Source organism: Simochromis diagramma, unplaced genomic scaffold (assembly GCF_900408965.1).
Source record: "Simochromis diagramma unplaced genomic scaffold, fSimDia1.1 OVJJ01000302.1, whole genome shotgun sequence".
Classification (NCBI taxonomy): Eukaryota; Metazoa; Chordata; class Actinopteri; order Cichliformes; family Cichlidae; genus Simochromis; species Simochromis diagramma.
Genome location: NW_024386792.1, coordinates 12,427,795 through 12,442,934, shown reverse-complemented (window position 1 = coordinate 12,442,934; position 15,140 = coordinate 12,427,795). Strand labels below are relative to the sequence as shown.

The window sequence follows — 15,140 nt, the reverse complement described above, 5'->3', positions numbered from 1 at the left end:
AATAATTCAATTTCTACAACTGCAAAGTGACACACTATCTTTAATTTGCATGACCCCTGCTTCACTCTGTAATCTCTCTGAGGTTTCAGAGTGAAGCAGGGAGGAGAAGGCCCAGCTTAGCACAGCAGAGTGGGCAGATGCAGTCACAGCAATGTTGTGAAAGCAGTTCTTCCTGTTGTATGATCCTGAAACCAAGTGTACAGGGCTTCCCAGGGCACCCTGGTGGCTGTTTTCTCTTTCTTTTCCTCCTCCTATCTTCCCTTCTTCTATGCAGCGGTTGCTACCCCACACATCCAAACACCCATCAAACATGGTACAGTCACACCGCCACCACCCAAACTCCAGGAAACTCGTTGGCCGTAAATGAGACAGCACTAACTGTAAGCGTTTCCTGGCCAATTGATAGACAGACACCCGCACCACGGCAACAGCTGCAAGCCCCCTCCCTCCCGAACACTTTTCACTTTCCTCCACCATTCTGAACCCCATCTTCAACCGCATCCCACATCCACCCTGACTTTCCGCAAACACAACCACACACGAAAAAATTGTTGCCTTCACAGTTTTTTTTCCCTTGTTCTTCAACATATAACGCACATACATGCACACACTGTCTTCATTTTAATTCACCACAAATTTGCTTGTGATCACAAATTGTACCTATAATGTTGTATTGTATTGTCAGACTGGGCATTCATCTGTAAATCCTCCACCAGTATAAAAACGCTTTAAAGTCTGCTTCTTGGGAAAACTTCATTGCCTTGTGGAAAACATTTGTTTTTCGGTTTGCTGGACTTGCTACAGGAATGGCAGGGCAACTGTAGATCCATGTTCTCGGTGTCACGTCACTCACTAGTTTTATTTTTTGACTTGTGTTGTTTATGGCTTCCATGCTGAAACACTATTGTCAGTCATCTGTCATTCTGGTGAACAGCACACGTAAACAGCATGGAGTTGTGCTTTGGCTACTCGCACTGACAGCTTTGTTATGGACAAACAGAAGGACACATGACTTACGTGCAGATTTTTCAAAATAAAGTTAAAAGAAGCGAACTTCCAATCACCATAAACCATTTTAATCTCATAATCTAGCAGTTTGGTCATTGTATTCATTTTATGCTACTTACTGGTCAGTTTGAGCATACACAAGTATGCTAAACCGAGAGCGGCAAAACATTTGAATGTGTTGAGAAATCGTGCTGACATAGAGCAGTCTTTGGAGCGCAGTAAGAGGATGTCAAATAAGGAACAGCAAACTAAAACACACTTTATTTCTGTCTCTTACAAGTGTGTCACAATGTCAGGGCGGAACCATCGGCCCTGCTTTTCAGACAATTAGAGCAGCGAGGACATTAAGAAACGGCAACGTCAAATCACCACTGCATGCAATGCATTTCTCTGCAGGCACTCTTAAGTTACCGTAACTGCACTGAGGCAAGGCTGATTATTTACACGTAAACTTCAGAGACTGACAAAATATTTGATTTTCATGTTTTTTTCTGACAGATCTTCCATTTTTATCCATTTGCTAAGAAGATTTTAAATTCCCCGGATTACCTTTATAAGCACGTGTAATCAGGGCCCTGTTTTGTGTCTTTCTTCTTCTACTGTTTTAGTTGTATAATGTTTATTAAAGGATCATTGTTACCATATTTGGATATGAAGCTGGTTTGAGTGTTCTGTTAAGTTTCATGTCTCAGCCTTCCTCAAAGCACAGTTTGGTGTTTCACTAAATGACAGCTTCACAATCAACATTGCCAGAAAAGACAAAGAAGCTCTCAAACCTGCAAAATTCATTTTAAAAAATCCCTCTTTTTTTTTAAAACTTATTCACACCTTTCTGCAATTGATCAAACACTTTTGATATCTCCGTCTCTGCCTGGCATTTAAACTCCCAGTGTTTACTGCCTTTTGGTGTCACCGCTCATCATTCGATGCTGCCACCATCCCTATCTGACTCTTGACCTTTCCCAGAATGCCTTGGGTCACCACAGAGGTCTTAGCACCAAAGCTTTCTTCACTGTCTGTGTCTCCATAGCAACTGGACGTTGCTGGGGAATTAACCAGGGCACTGATCGAGTCAGTTGAGTCTCTGTCTCTGTGGGCTAACGCCAAAGCGGGACGGGCTGACGCAGGCAGGGCAGAGTGGGATGGTGGCGGAGTGTCGCACTGAAAACGAGGGTTCAGTTTTTTTCCTGCCAAACCAGGAGCCATGCTCTCATCCTCCACATCATCCTCAGCCGAGTCCCTGCTCTTGTCTTGATCCTGGTCATTGAGCAGTGTGACCAGGAAGTTGATGTACTTCACGGCCAGGCGGAGGATTTCGTTCTTGCTGAGTTTCTTGTCGGGTGGGTGCGTGGGAATGAGTTTCCTCAGCTCCGAGAAAGCCCCGTTGACGTTCTGCTGTCTCCAGCGTTCACGGCTGTTGGTGAAGACGCGGCGGGCGAGTTTTTGGGGAGGGCCTGTTAAACACACATAAACACAGATTTAGTCCAAAAGGTTTTTTTTTTTAACAAATCCTTCAAATCATCACCAACTTTTTTTTAAAAATAACTTTGATAACAAAAGGGGGAGGGGATTAATTAGACTTTGGAAGAATATTAAATATTTGTGATCCATTTTTAACGATTAGATTCCTCTGCAGGAGGTTTTGGGCCATGAGCTGGTTTTCAGTTCCAAAAAAAGTGGCATGTGGTGCCAGGGGTATATTCCTATACCCATGGCAGGATATAGAAAAGCACTGAGAGATGGACTAGCAAATTGTGGAAGTATGTTTTTCTCACAGGATGTGATGGCAGTGAAAAAAAGTACATAACATTGCCACATACTCTTTAAATAGTTTAAATATATGCCTTCATCTCCAAAATGTGGACATCAATTTCCCCAAATTACAGTTCAAAACATTCAAACAATAATTATCTCCATAATAGTGTCGGATGTACACACAGAAACTCACATTCATTCATCTCCATCTCAAAGTGCGAGGAGGGTCTCCTCTTGATGCGGTTGTTGCTGATGACACCATAGCTTCCTCCTGAAGAACCCAGGTACGAACTAGAAACACAAACACTATGTGAATCATTTGTGGGATCGTATTTACAGTCAAACAAGTAAAAATAAGCTACATATAAATAAAAACAAGACACATATAAGGTTGTTTTGGCATTTCGTCCTCCTTCCTATAGCAACTGAATAGGGAGAAATCATAAAGAGTGGCTAAAGAAAGCAGGAACATGGTGGAAGCCATTAATGGAGGTGTGAATGTGAGTGGTGGCGTTGATTGAGTGTGCATGCAGAGTTTTAACCCAATCTCATTAAGCTTGGTTACTAGCTGATTCTACTTCAGGGGGGATGAAATAGATCAATGCTTCCTGCTACAAACAAACCAGAGAGGAAAGGGGAGAGAAGCTTATTCCCAGACCTCCATGACAGATGGGGAAGCCACAGATATATCCACTGTGCAAAAAAAGTCCCACTTTTTCCACTCTTCTGTGAGAAAACTGTGTAGAAAATGCCGTTTGGAGTAGAGAATAGAGGAACAGTAGGAGGGCTTTGATAAAGACTGCAAATTAATGCCTTTCTTCACAGGAGTAAAAGAAGAGCTGCCAGTTGCTCGGGCCCGAAAAGAGCTTTAAGAGTTCTGGTTTGCTTCCTTTTGTCAGTTTAAGGATTAAAATTAGCTGTAATTAAAACTGGATATATAGTTTAGAAAAGTGGTATATTCAAGTAAAGGTTTTTTACTTGGCTGCTAAATGCGCGCACACACACACACACACACACACACACATAAAGAAAAAAAAACATTCACTGATTCAATTTGTGTTCGGTAACCAAAAGGTCTGCTGGGTAAATTTAGCGTGAGAAATGTGAGGTCCCTTCAAAACAGCACACATCCTGCTGTCATTTTCACATAACAGCGCAGCACAGCGGCTATTAATCATGATGGGAAGTCGAGAAATCCGAGCAGTTGAGGTTTTATCTGAAACTTGGCATTGCAGCGAGAAAAGTGGCATCATCCTCGATTAGCAGCATGTCAGGAAGCTGTACTGTAGTTAGTTTTATAGTTTAGTTGTCCGCATCTGTTTGCAGGCTTTTTCGAAAGGAAGTCAATGAGTGTGCGATACTTTATTTTACATAATGTTCCAATTTATGCGATGGTTATTTTATATAATTTATAACTTTTTCATTTTACCTCTAGAATTATTTGCTTCCAATGAAACAAATTCATTCAATAAACATATTCATGCACTGCACTGATCATTTTAACCGTACTGTCAGCAAATGTTGCAGTTTTTAATCGAGCAGATAAAAGGTAGCATTACAAATATGCATTTTTCTTCTTTTTTTTTTTGTTTTTACCTTGCATCAATCTTTTTTTTGTTGTGGATACTTTAGCTTTACTTGCTTTAGCCTTCAAATATATTAATTTGAAGTCAAAAGTAGGGCCTTGTCTAATGTTTGGATTACTCCAAAAGTAATTTAAAGGATTCTTTTCTTTAAAAAAAACAAAACAACAACAACAAACAACCAACATAATCCTGCTCAACGTTTGGAGTAGATACAGGAATTTTTGAATTGAAAGGTTTCTTTGGTTGCATAATTGCAGTCTATCTTCAGAAATTAGTGTCAAATTGAAAAAGGAAAATTGGGAGACATGATCCAGATGTTCCCCCAAAAATATCATATACTAATCTGCATAAAGATCCAGACTCACTTTATTCATGGTGTAGCAGCACTCATAACTTCTTGAAACAAGAGCAGTCTAAGTGACTCACACTGTGTATGAATGAATTCAAATTTGTATAATCTCACCTAGTGAAGAAGGGGTGACCAGGCAGGTACTGATGAGGCAACAGGGGCCCTGAAGAAGCAGCTGTGGGACCTACGGGACCTCCAGTAGATCCAGAAGCTCCGGGGCTGACCACAGGTAAACAGTTCAAATGGCCGCGGCGAATGTCTCCATGTGGCCCATGTAGGAGATTGGGAATTGGGTGGAGGGCAGTCAAAGGGGTATTTGGGAGTGGCAGTGGGGGCTTGCTGTGGCCAAGGCTGATAACTGGAATGTGAGGAGGAAGAGGAGAGGATGATGAGGATGAAGGGAAGGCAGCTGTGGAGGTTGGAGGGGGAAGAGGGCACGGGGAAGTCTTTGCTGGTGCCGGGAGGAGTGGAGGTGGCGAGGAAAGAGTTGGGGACCCATTGGCTGAAGCAGCAGGAGCAGTGGTGCTCTTTGGCCCCCCTAGTTTTTCCTCGTCCTCTTCTTCCTCCGTTTCCATGGCAATGGGCTCAGGTGCAGCAGTTGTATCTGCTTGGTGATTGGTTAACACTGTGTTTGGGGTGATGAGGGCTTGTGTCGAGCCAGGAGTAGGGACATCCGTGTGTCCCTTGTGCCCTGTCTTGTTAGTGGGTTGTGGGCTGCCGATTGCATCCAAGGATGCTGACTGCTGGCTGTAGAGAGGGCTGCTATGCTCCATGGATGCACACGATGGTGAGGAGGCAGAGGATGAAGAAGAGGAGGAGGGGCGAGGTATGTCGTGGGGTGAGGCAGGCGGGCCAGTGGAGTTCAGCTTCTCCATCATGGTGGTGAAGTCTCTGAAGGAAACTCCGTCACTGTCAAGGTGTCGCTCTTCTCAGCTGCCCAGCGTGCGTGCTGCAAGTCTGTGTCTCGTCCCTGTGGTGTTTTACACGAGAGTCACTAATGTGTTTATATTCCGGCACACGCAGCTAGTCCTACAGGGCCTTAAAAATTTCTCCTGGCCAATTGTATGAGTCTTTTAACCCTTTATTTACTTTTCCTTTGTTCTACTTTTCTACAGATTTTTCAATATTTTAGCATATTAAACATACATGCATGAATTGTCCTTATTTCTCAGCATACAAGTCTTTTAACATCAGTTCAGTTTTATTTAGATTTTACAATATTAATTATTTCATGAATCTTCACAGTGACACCTGCTGTTACACACTTTGGAGGTTTTCGTACAGCCTTATTACTCATGACTGCTGCCTCTGATGGCTGTTGCACAACTGTAATATAATGTAACAGAATATTGCACAATGTTCCAGTAAAGCAAGTTAATTAATTTCCATGTTCAATTTAAATTAAACGTAGTTGGATAGAATTTGTAAACTTAAATAAGGGGCTAATGCTGTGATTAAGTCTCTGGCTCCAGCATATAAAGGAGGTGACTCTTGCAGTTTGATGTGATGGGGAAGTCTGGGTTTTTTTGTGTTGTTTTTTTTTTTTTTTACTGTACATCCCGAGTAGCAAATTCTTTTTTGGTTTTGAACGAGTCTCTAGTGGCTTCTCTTAATAAGTCTATCCGTCTATCTGTCTGTCCACATGTATTTTGAGGATATGAGTCAAAATCCTTTTACGGACCCCAAAAGTCCCAGAACGCTGACGATTGGATTGATATCAAAGAGTCTGTTGAACAAAACAAAGGGAAAAATGGACTCAGGATATATATTTGATGTATGTTTAGCAAAGACTATAAGATATGAAAATGTGCTTAAAGGTCAGTTTGCACACGTGCAGTGCAACAGTTTCTGATAAGCTGATGCATGGCTTAAAATCTGGATTCAGTTCATCAGAAATTTATTTCAATTGTAAATTTAGAAGTTTGATGCAATTTTAAAATGTTGACATATGGAGTAAATTCATTCTTGTACTTTACAAATTGCTGCTCGTTAGTCTGTCTTGCAAAGCTTACAGCTCATGATTTTTCAGGTTTTGCAATCGCAATTGTTCCTGTTTTCTTTTCTGGTGGTCATGACTTTATTTTGGACAGTTCCGTCTTTCGCAGTGATGTGTAGGAATGACATTTGCAGCTAATTCTTTATAAATATATATTTTTTGCAGCATATCCCCAGCAGTTTGTTAACCATTGTATTGATTTTTAAATGTAAGGCCCAGCATGTTTACTTTTGAAGCACACGTTTTAAAGAGGATTCGTTTTTGTAGTGAAAGACACAAAGCAATGCTTTCAGAAGTCCCCTCGTTTTTTTGGTTCAATTTACAATTGTGACAAAAATGTTATTAACTCTTAAAGTTTTTTTTTAAAATTTTTGTTCAATATCTTTCTTTCTGGTAAGGCCACTTGTTATTTTCCTATATTGCTCGAGTAGCCAAACAGAGTGTATTATATTTTTACATAAATAAATAGATAACTGGGGGTAAAATGTTATAATTTAAATTAGGACAGAAATCAGAAATCCTATGTTTTTCAAACAGTTAACTAGAATATATTGTCAATAATAGAAATATAATACATTATTAATATTTTTTAATGAATAGATACATGATGTATTGGACATCATGTATGTGTATTGTGCTATTATTACTAGTATTTAAATAAGCATTACTTCCTGCAAACTATTTGCGTACAATTTGAACAATAAGTAAGACAATAGGTAACCTTTAATACTTACATATACATTATGACATCCACTGTGGCTCGTGAGTATGGCGTACAAAATCCCTCAGAGTTCGAGTGATCGGAGAACGCACATGTATCTGCTCAGTGTTTAGCGTCCTCTCCCTCCTCCTTTAAGTCGCTCACACTCCACTGCAGCCTGTCAGCGTCTGTCTGTCAACTTATGAGGTCAGAATTGGAGCCACGCTGTCTGATACCACTGCTCATATTCTTAAACATTTATAAATAATTATAAATATTCAAAGAAAAAAACATTTACAAAGAGAAGAAGTCAGAGCGAGGCCAAGCGACTGGGAAACGTAGATGTATGGGTTTTTTTGATTGGAAGTTGCTCCTTTGAACGAAGACACACTCAAAACGTGGAGATGGAAGGTGCGGGTCTCCGCCATCACCCCCTGTCCATATGTCAATCTCGTCTCTCTCCCTCTCTCTGTCTGTCTTTCTCTATCTTTCACCGTCTTGCCTGTCCTTTCCCTCGCTCAATCTCTTCGCCAAGAAGACACAATGCTGTCGCTGGTTGCCAGAGTTCTGGTACTGGCAAATGTGAGGTGGGAGAGAGAGTGAGAGAAGGGGGGTGGGGGGTGGGAGAGGAGGGGAGAGAGTGAGAGAGAGAGAGAGAGAGGGAACCGTGTTGCAAGGAGAGTTTTCCGCTCCCTGCTGGACAAGAGGATGTGCTAGTACAATATGGTGGCTGCTGATAAGAGCCTCAAAAGCTGCCTGTGGCCTGTAGATAAGGAACCTTCACCACCCCTCTTCCTCCACCACCAATACCAGCACACACACACACACACACACGAATCAGCAGGTTCACGCCTACATGCATGTACGCACACATACACACAGCACTGGACTGGTCAGTCCCAAACTTTGAAGGGATCTGGATCATTTCCAAGAAAATATTTGCAGCTGCACTTATATAACAATATATTAAAGAGACAATGTGGCTGCTGCTCATTCATGCACGTGCTTTCACAAATATGCCTGTGTGTTTTAACGCACACATACATCGCATGCATGCACAGCATGGCCACTTGGGATATCTTTGTTTAAAATATCAGCCCTTAAAGCTCGTTGTCACATTCTGATTAGCACAAAAGCCCTCAAATGATGGGCGTTTAGAGCAGACAAACAAGTTCTGTTTGCTGGATTTAGACCACATTTGAATGACTGAATGAGGAAATTAAACAAACGGGTATCTGAAATTAACAACTTATTTCAGTTGAAAAAGATAAATGTCTCACTACGATCAAAGGTCAAGCAGTGATCATTAGAAAGGTCATCTCTTCAAAGTTGGTTGTATATACTTTGAATGTGTCATATGTTTGAATAAGGCTTTCACGATTATCTTGGCTCGACAACAGAGTACATGGCAAAATAATTGACAGGGTGCTGAAAAACATTGTTAATCACCTTAATCTTCACTGGTATAGATGTTACCTACACAAATGCTCTGAGATTTTTGGTCTGTGTTGTTTTTACTATGACATCAGAGCACACCTGTGCCGCCGCCGACCGATAGATAAGTCATCATCACGGCAATTTTCCTCTCCAAGAGCTCCCAAACTTCCTTCCTCAATTTGTCTCTCACCCTTTCTCCTCTTCGCTTGTCCATTCCCGTCCAATTCTGCCCAAACTCCCTCTCTCTCTTTCAACCTCAGGGTCAGCACTTCTTTTACATTGCCTCAGTCATTTCCTTCTTAGACAGACTGAAACACAAACATTATAAAGGCTTTACAGTTACCTGACCTTCAAGGTCCTGGGAAGGAAAAGTGTTTGCTGAACAACTGCTCAGCAAATCTGTCACCACCTTCATCATCATCATTTTATTAGTTGTATTTTTTTTTCCTTTTCACCGTAATCACCTTAAACATCATCGTCGTCATTGCTATAAGCAACTGCTGCATGTGAATATGTCAAACGAACAATAGGCCTATAGAATCAGAGTACAGACGGTGTCGTCTGCTGGTCCTGGTCGTCACACTTTTTTGCTTCCACAGCTGTGGTTCCAGTTGATCACTCTCTGTGTGCTAGAATAACGCGGTGGCACCGTTGCGCCTGCAGATGCTGCATAAATTTGCGTGTAACATATAAAAAGCTACACGGGGGACAGACAGAAATCCTTTGGGATTAGCTTTTTCCTGTGCTTTACAGTATGTGTTCCTGTCACACAGTTGTATTGTTAATAACGTTTTGGTTCATTAAAGATGTTCACTTTGCTTCCGCTTCATTTAGAGATTATTTTAAAATAAGATACAAACAAATGATAATGCGCATAGTTTCGCTTTTTGACTGATTGTCGTGTTTAGAAATTTTAAAAGTCGGGACGGGTAAAAGGGTAAAAGAAGTTGGAACGAGAGGGCGTGGGGCGGGTTTAGAAATGAGAAAATTCTAAATTAAAAAGTTAAAAGGTTAGAAATGGATAGATAAACATGAAAGTTTTATATCCCCATGTGTTACCATGTCTTTACATTAATTTACTCATTTATTTACTGCAGTGAAAGTACGCTTCAAGTCTGGATAAAAGGCACTTTACATAAAAGTAAGAGAAATTTGTATATGATACAACACTGTGTCACATAGTGAGTAACGAATCATTTTACAGTTCGGATTTCCCCTTCTTCAGGTAAAACCCTTCTCAGACAGTCACAGTTTTCTCGGGACCAGACTGTCTTATTTAAAGCCCCATGTGAACACTCAAACTGTAAATGGGGAATAATTATAGAAACAAACGATAACAGCCAGCTTCCGCTTTTCCCTTGAGTGAGGAAGAAATCAAGAGATGATTGTTTTAATCTCAGCGCGGTGCCTGTCACACCCTCCTCCTGGCTACCTTAAAATACCCCGCTCAATAAAAAGAGCATCAATAGGGGAACCTCTGTCTCTCTCTCTGTGTGTGTGTGTGTGTGTGTGTGTGTGTGTGTGTGTGTGTGTGTGTGTATGTGTGTGTGTGTGAATGCACCTGCAGAAACACTGATCTCATCTGGGCAAAGAGTTGAAAATGAAAATGTTTTAAACGAAAAGCTTTGGATCCAGTAGAAAATAGGCCCCATCAGCAGCATTCAAAACTGCCAAAATCTAGATCCATCTGTTATTATTTTTAACATTTTATTTAATGTATTTATTTATTCACTTATTTATTTATTATTTTTAGTTATTTCGTTTTCTATGCTGGTCATTTGTAAGAAATGTTTTTATAAATTGGTACGGGCAGTTGAACACAACAAGCCATTTAAACAAAGCCGACCTTTAAGGAGAAATGAGGCCACTGTCATCATCATGATGAACACAAAAGAGTTTTCAGATAGGAGGTGTGCATTGCTACACTGGTATAAAGCACATATACAGTATACGTATACTTTATTAGGTATACCTTGCTAGTACTGGGTTGGACCCCCTTTGGCTTCAGAACATTAGTCATTAAGGGTGTGGCATGTGGTGTTTAGAAAAAGCTGAGTTGGTACATGAAGATATCCTACACGCCATTACACCACTACTAACACCTTGAACTGTTGCTACAAGGTGTTTGTGCCAAATTATGACCAGGCCATGTTTTTCCAGTCTTCTTTTGTCCACGTTTGGTGATACCGCATGAAGCCTCAGCATGCTCAGTTTCCTGTACTTGGCTAACAGGAGTGGCCAGTCTCTGTAAACTCTAGAGATGGATGTTTGGGAAAATCCAAATAAATCAGAGGTTTCTCAAATACTCAGATCAGATCTGAGCGACAAACATGCCACATTCAGAGTCACTTAAATCACCTTTCTTCCCAAACTGATGTTCAGTTTGAACCTTATCAGGTCATCTACATGCCCAAATGCATTGAGTTGCTGCCATGTGGTTGGCTGATTAGATATTTGTGTTTACATGGAGATAAACAGGTGTACCCCATAAAGTGGCCAGTGAATGTATGTACATGTTTGGAATAAACTGCAGTACAGTCTGTTCTTTTCAACCCAACAAACAAGCAAGATCACTTTTTTAACCCCTTTTTATTAGGCCTTCGTGGATCTTGAGAATAATATGCCAGAAAACAGAAACAGGCTCAAAGCTATTGTGACTCATTAGTGCAGTTAGAGAAGCACATATCCTAGCTTGCCTGGTAGAGTGCTTCACCACCTAGCCCTGCGGGTGAGTCTCTCCAGAATTGATTTTTCTCAGAGATGAATTTTACTGTGCCTTTGCCTGGTGTAACATGCCTTTAGAAGTGTGTGTGTGTGCGTGTGTGCGCGTGTGTGTGCGTGTGTGTGTGTGTGTGGCCTTGTGACTATGAAGTTACTTCTAGCAGCACAGTAAATATTATTTTCCTTATTTTCTGCCTTGAAATATGTCATTACTGCTTTTAATTTGACAGACATCTATCTATCATCTGTGATAATGTTCATGTATTTCCCATTATCAGATTAAAATAAACTTGGAGAACTTACAGTGAGCACATGCACATAAATCAGAAAACGCATACACACTCCCCAAAGTGGGCTCCATGGCCACATTTCCTCCGCGTCATGTAAACACTATTGTGTACCCGGTGATAGGGATCACTGGAACCTAATTGTTTGAGGCAATATTCGCAGTGCATTTCATGGAGAAAGTGACAAACAATGCTGTGAGCGCTGGTCGGGACAGACGCCTGTCTTCTCCCCCTGCTCCGCGACAGATGTCGACTGTGTTTATTTTTCCTGATTGTCCTGGAGACAGGCCATCCAGCCACAGGACACAGCAAGGAGGGTTTTAGTTTAGTTAGATATTGAGCACAAAGGAGGAGGATGGGGTTGCATTGCCAGCCTTGAACCTGATCTCTTCCCCCCACATAGCACGGTGTACACCTGATCATCTCCATCAGGACTCAACCTTAAGTATTGGAGGGATCAAGCTACAGGAAAAATAGGAAAGGATTTCAATTCTGTAAACATGAACAAACATTAGAAGATAACACCATTGTAGATGAAAAAGATCAAAAACAGGATAATTTTCTTCTGAAGAATAGCACCTTGTAAATTGTATCATTTTAATTTCAGGACAGTAAAATAATATATTTTTTAAAGCCACAAAACTTAAATTATGCATGCTATATCCTGATGTCATCATGTTGCCGAGCAACAGGCTAAAATCAAGGACCAAACAAAACAGCATGGACTTGTACTATTTGACAAAATAAGCAGGCAGATACATTATAACTAAATTAAATATAATGGCTTTTTAAATTAACTGCAAACATTTATTTTATGGCAATTTGAAGCCTAGTTAAAAATATTTTATTTTATTCAGCAGTACCTTTACAGCCCACAAGAGGGCTCTGAGTTTTGGAAAAACAGCCATTATTAAATTATAGCAGTAGTTTTATTTTCATTTCATTTTAATTCATTTTATAATGAATGACAGAATTCGACATAGATTTAGAAATCACTGCAGAGGTAGTTAAACCTCAGCATGTATGATCCATTTTAATGATGGGTGGTCTACAGAGATTTGATAAGCTCTGGACTTTGATTTTTCATTTTCGGTCTACTTGTAAAATAACTGACTCAAGTCACACCTTTTATCAGACAAGTTATCAGATTTCACGCTTGTCCATGTGAAGCGACTGGAGGCTTGAAATACACCTTTAAACAGACGGTAAAATCAGTGGAGTTCCCCTTTAATTTTTGGAAACGCAGTCATTCGTGAGATTAGTTTCCCTCGTGCGTCTAATCTAATACAGATCAAAAAATCTGATCAAAACTCATCCTAAATCGGTTGCAGTGATGCTCTGTGAAACTGTTGCTCGTTCAAAAGCACAACATAACCTTAGAAATTAGATCAGTGAGGAGTCTCGTTTTTCTCTCCTATCTGTATAAAGTTCATGGTGATTCTGATTACAGTAACGGCACCTTGTACAGTGTCAGCCACATGTCGACGGTCACACATCGCTCCGTTCCCAGGATGCACCTGGCCACAAGCAAGCAGGCGGACGTGAGGGACAGCTGTTTCCTGTGCATGCTTCCTGGTTTGGCAGAGAAAAAAAAAAAAGGGGGGGGGGGGGCTTTAGTGGTGGAGGGAGTTGGGGTACAGAGTTGGGCAATGGGGTAAATTAGTGTTTTTGCTGAGGGATTTTTCAAACAAGAAATATCTGCCACAGGTGTGAGGGTAAAGAAGGGTGTCACACATATAGAGTATATGCTACAACAACACAATCTCATAAAAGAAAAATAAGAAGTCACAGGGATCGTGGGAGAAATGTTCCTTTATTGTCTCCAGTCTTTGACTCCCCCACCCCAGGGGGAGAGCGTGGTCGGCCACCTAATCAGAGCATAATGGTCTCAATCAATAGTTTCCTTGATTGCACACGTACTGTACATTCCACATCAACAGCGCACAAACAGGGCTGTGTTTTCATGCGAGGTGCTTAAATCAAGGAAGCCTGCGACAGTGTTTCATTACATGATTATGCTGCTGTTCAAATCAATACCATGTTTTTCAATATTTCCATGGAAATAAATAACTTCAGTGAATAAGTTCAGTCAATAGGTTATTCTGAGCATAACAAGGCAAATATCTGACCAATCAGTGCAGTTAATTGGACAAAATCTGTTAATAACACTTTTCTGTTTGTCTCCTCTAAAGTCTGGATGGACGTTTTATATTTCTGAACTAAAGGAATGAAGACTAATCATTATGATGCTTTTGCAAACATGGCTAGAAAAATAAAAACCCAGTAGATGTTGCAGCATGAAACCTGTAACTAAGTATAGTTGTATTAAGTGTCTGTGAGCATGCATCGTTGAGCCTATTTAGACGTTTTTTTCCAGACTTTAAAATCGGTTTTGTGACATTCAGGAAAGACGAGCTTGAGATGAGGTGACACAGTGGAAAGACGGTCCAGCGACACTCGCTGTGTGGACCCGTCTGACTCATTTGACCCTGAGGCCGCCCGCTGACCTTTGACTCTAAGGCGTCATTACGTGCGGAACTTTATGAGAGCACTGCGGCTTTTCAAACAGCCAGCTCACATCCACTTCCACTTTTGGCAACAGAATTACAAATATTTCTACACGAGATGAGCTCTGACAATAGCCTTTGTAAGTGTGTGTATATATGAATGGATGAGTTTCTGTTTGATTCTCTGGGCCTCGGTGCCAAAACTGTATGTGTCTAAATGAGCATATGTGGACGGCCGAGGTTGCGATTGCCACTCGGCACACGTACGGTGCGTGTGTCTGTGTCTGAGTGCGTGTGTCCTTTGGATCGTGATGTGTGGAACAACAGCGTATTGTGTCTTCCTCTCTCATATTTCTCATCATCAGCACTGCCGGTGTCTAAATTCCACTGGTGTGTTCACAGCGTGACGGAGGGACTCAGCCCTGTTGTCAACCCCCATCCTGCAAAAATAGGAAACACAGCATCACTTTTCCACTTTCTCCCTCACTTTTCACCACTAATTCAAAATATATGTCTTCCTGTTTGGAGCTCTCACACTCTGGACTTGGTTGTTTGTATTGGAGAAAGGGTGCAGTTTTGCACATACTCTGTGCTGCTTTTTAAGCACAGAGTGTGAGCAGCCATTGGGGAAACACCTCCATTACTCTGACACATTAACTGTAGATGTTTATGCCTTTCGCCCCTGTATTTGTCAATATGATTTACTCATTATGTGATATAACTGCATCAGACACCTGTGATAATGACCTACAGTATTGGTCAGAACTGAATCAGTCTTACACACAGCTTTTTCA

At 41.0% G+C, this 15,140-nt stretch overlaps 1 protein-coding gene across 2 annotated transcripts; it reads right to left on the bottom strand.

Moving 5' to 3' along the window:
• Positions 1-551: 551 nt before the first annotated feature.
• Positions 552-8,033, bottom strand: lyl1 (LYL1 basic helix-loop-helix family member). 2 transcript variants are annotated; one of them, XM_040024575.1, is made up of 5 exons: positions 7,693-8,032; positions 7,429-7,593; positions 4,813-5,668; positions 2,957-3,054; positions 552-2,462 (listed from the first exon to the last, which is right to left on the bottom strand). In XM_040024575.1, exons 3-5 carry the CDS (start codon positions 5,574-5,576, stop codon positions 1,918-1,920), a joined length of 1,407 nt encoding a protein of 468 aa, XP_039880509.1. In that variant the 5' UTR covers positions 5,577-5,668; positions 7,429-7,593; positions 7,693-8,032; the 3' UTR covers positions 552-1,917. The 2 variants fall into 2 exon arrangements, with proteins under 2 accessions (XP_039880509.1, XP_039880510.1); XM_040024576.1 differs by having other exon boundaries at positions 4,813-6,424; positions 7,429-8,033.
• Between the last annotated feature and the right edge of the window lie 7,107 nt (positions 8,034-15,140).

What these genes read in the sequence shown, in the direction of transcription:
- lyl1 (XM_040024576.1), bottom strand. Translation starts at nt 5,576, where the DNA reads ATGATGGAGAAGCTGAACTCCACTGGCCCGCCTGCCTCACCCCACGAC. An exon ending in GGTCACCCCTTCTTCACTAG is followed by an intron (nt 3,055 to 4,812) that starts GTGAGATTATAC and finishes TTGTGTTTCTAG; the next exon opens with TTCGTACCTGGGTTCTTCAG. An exon ending in TGAGATGGAGATGAATGAAT is followed by an intron (nt 2,463 to 2,956) that starts GTGAGTTTCTGT and finishes TGTGTTTAACAG; the next exon opens with GCCCTCCCCAAAAACTCGCC.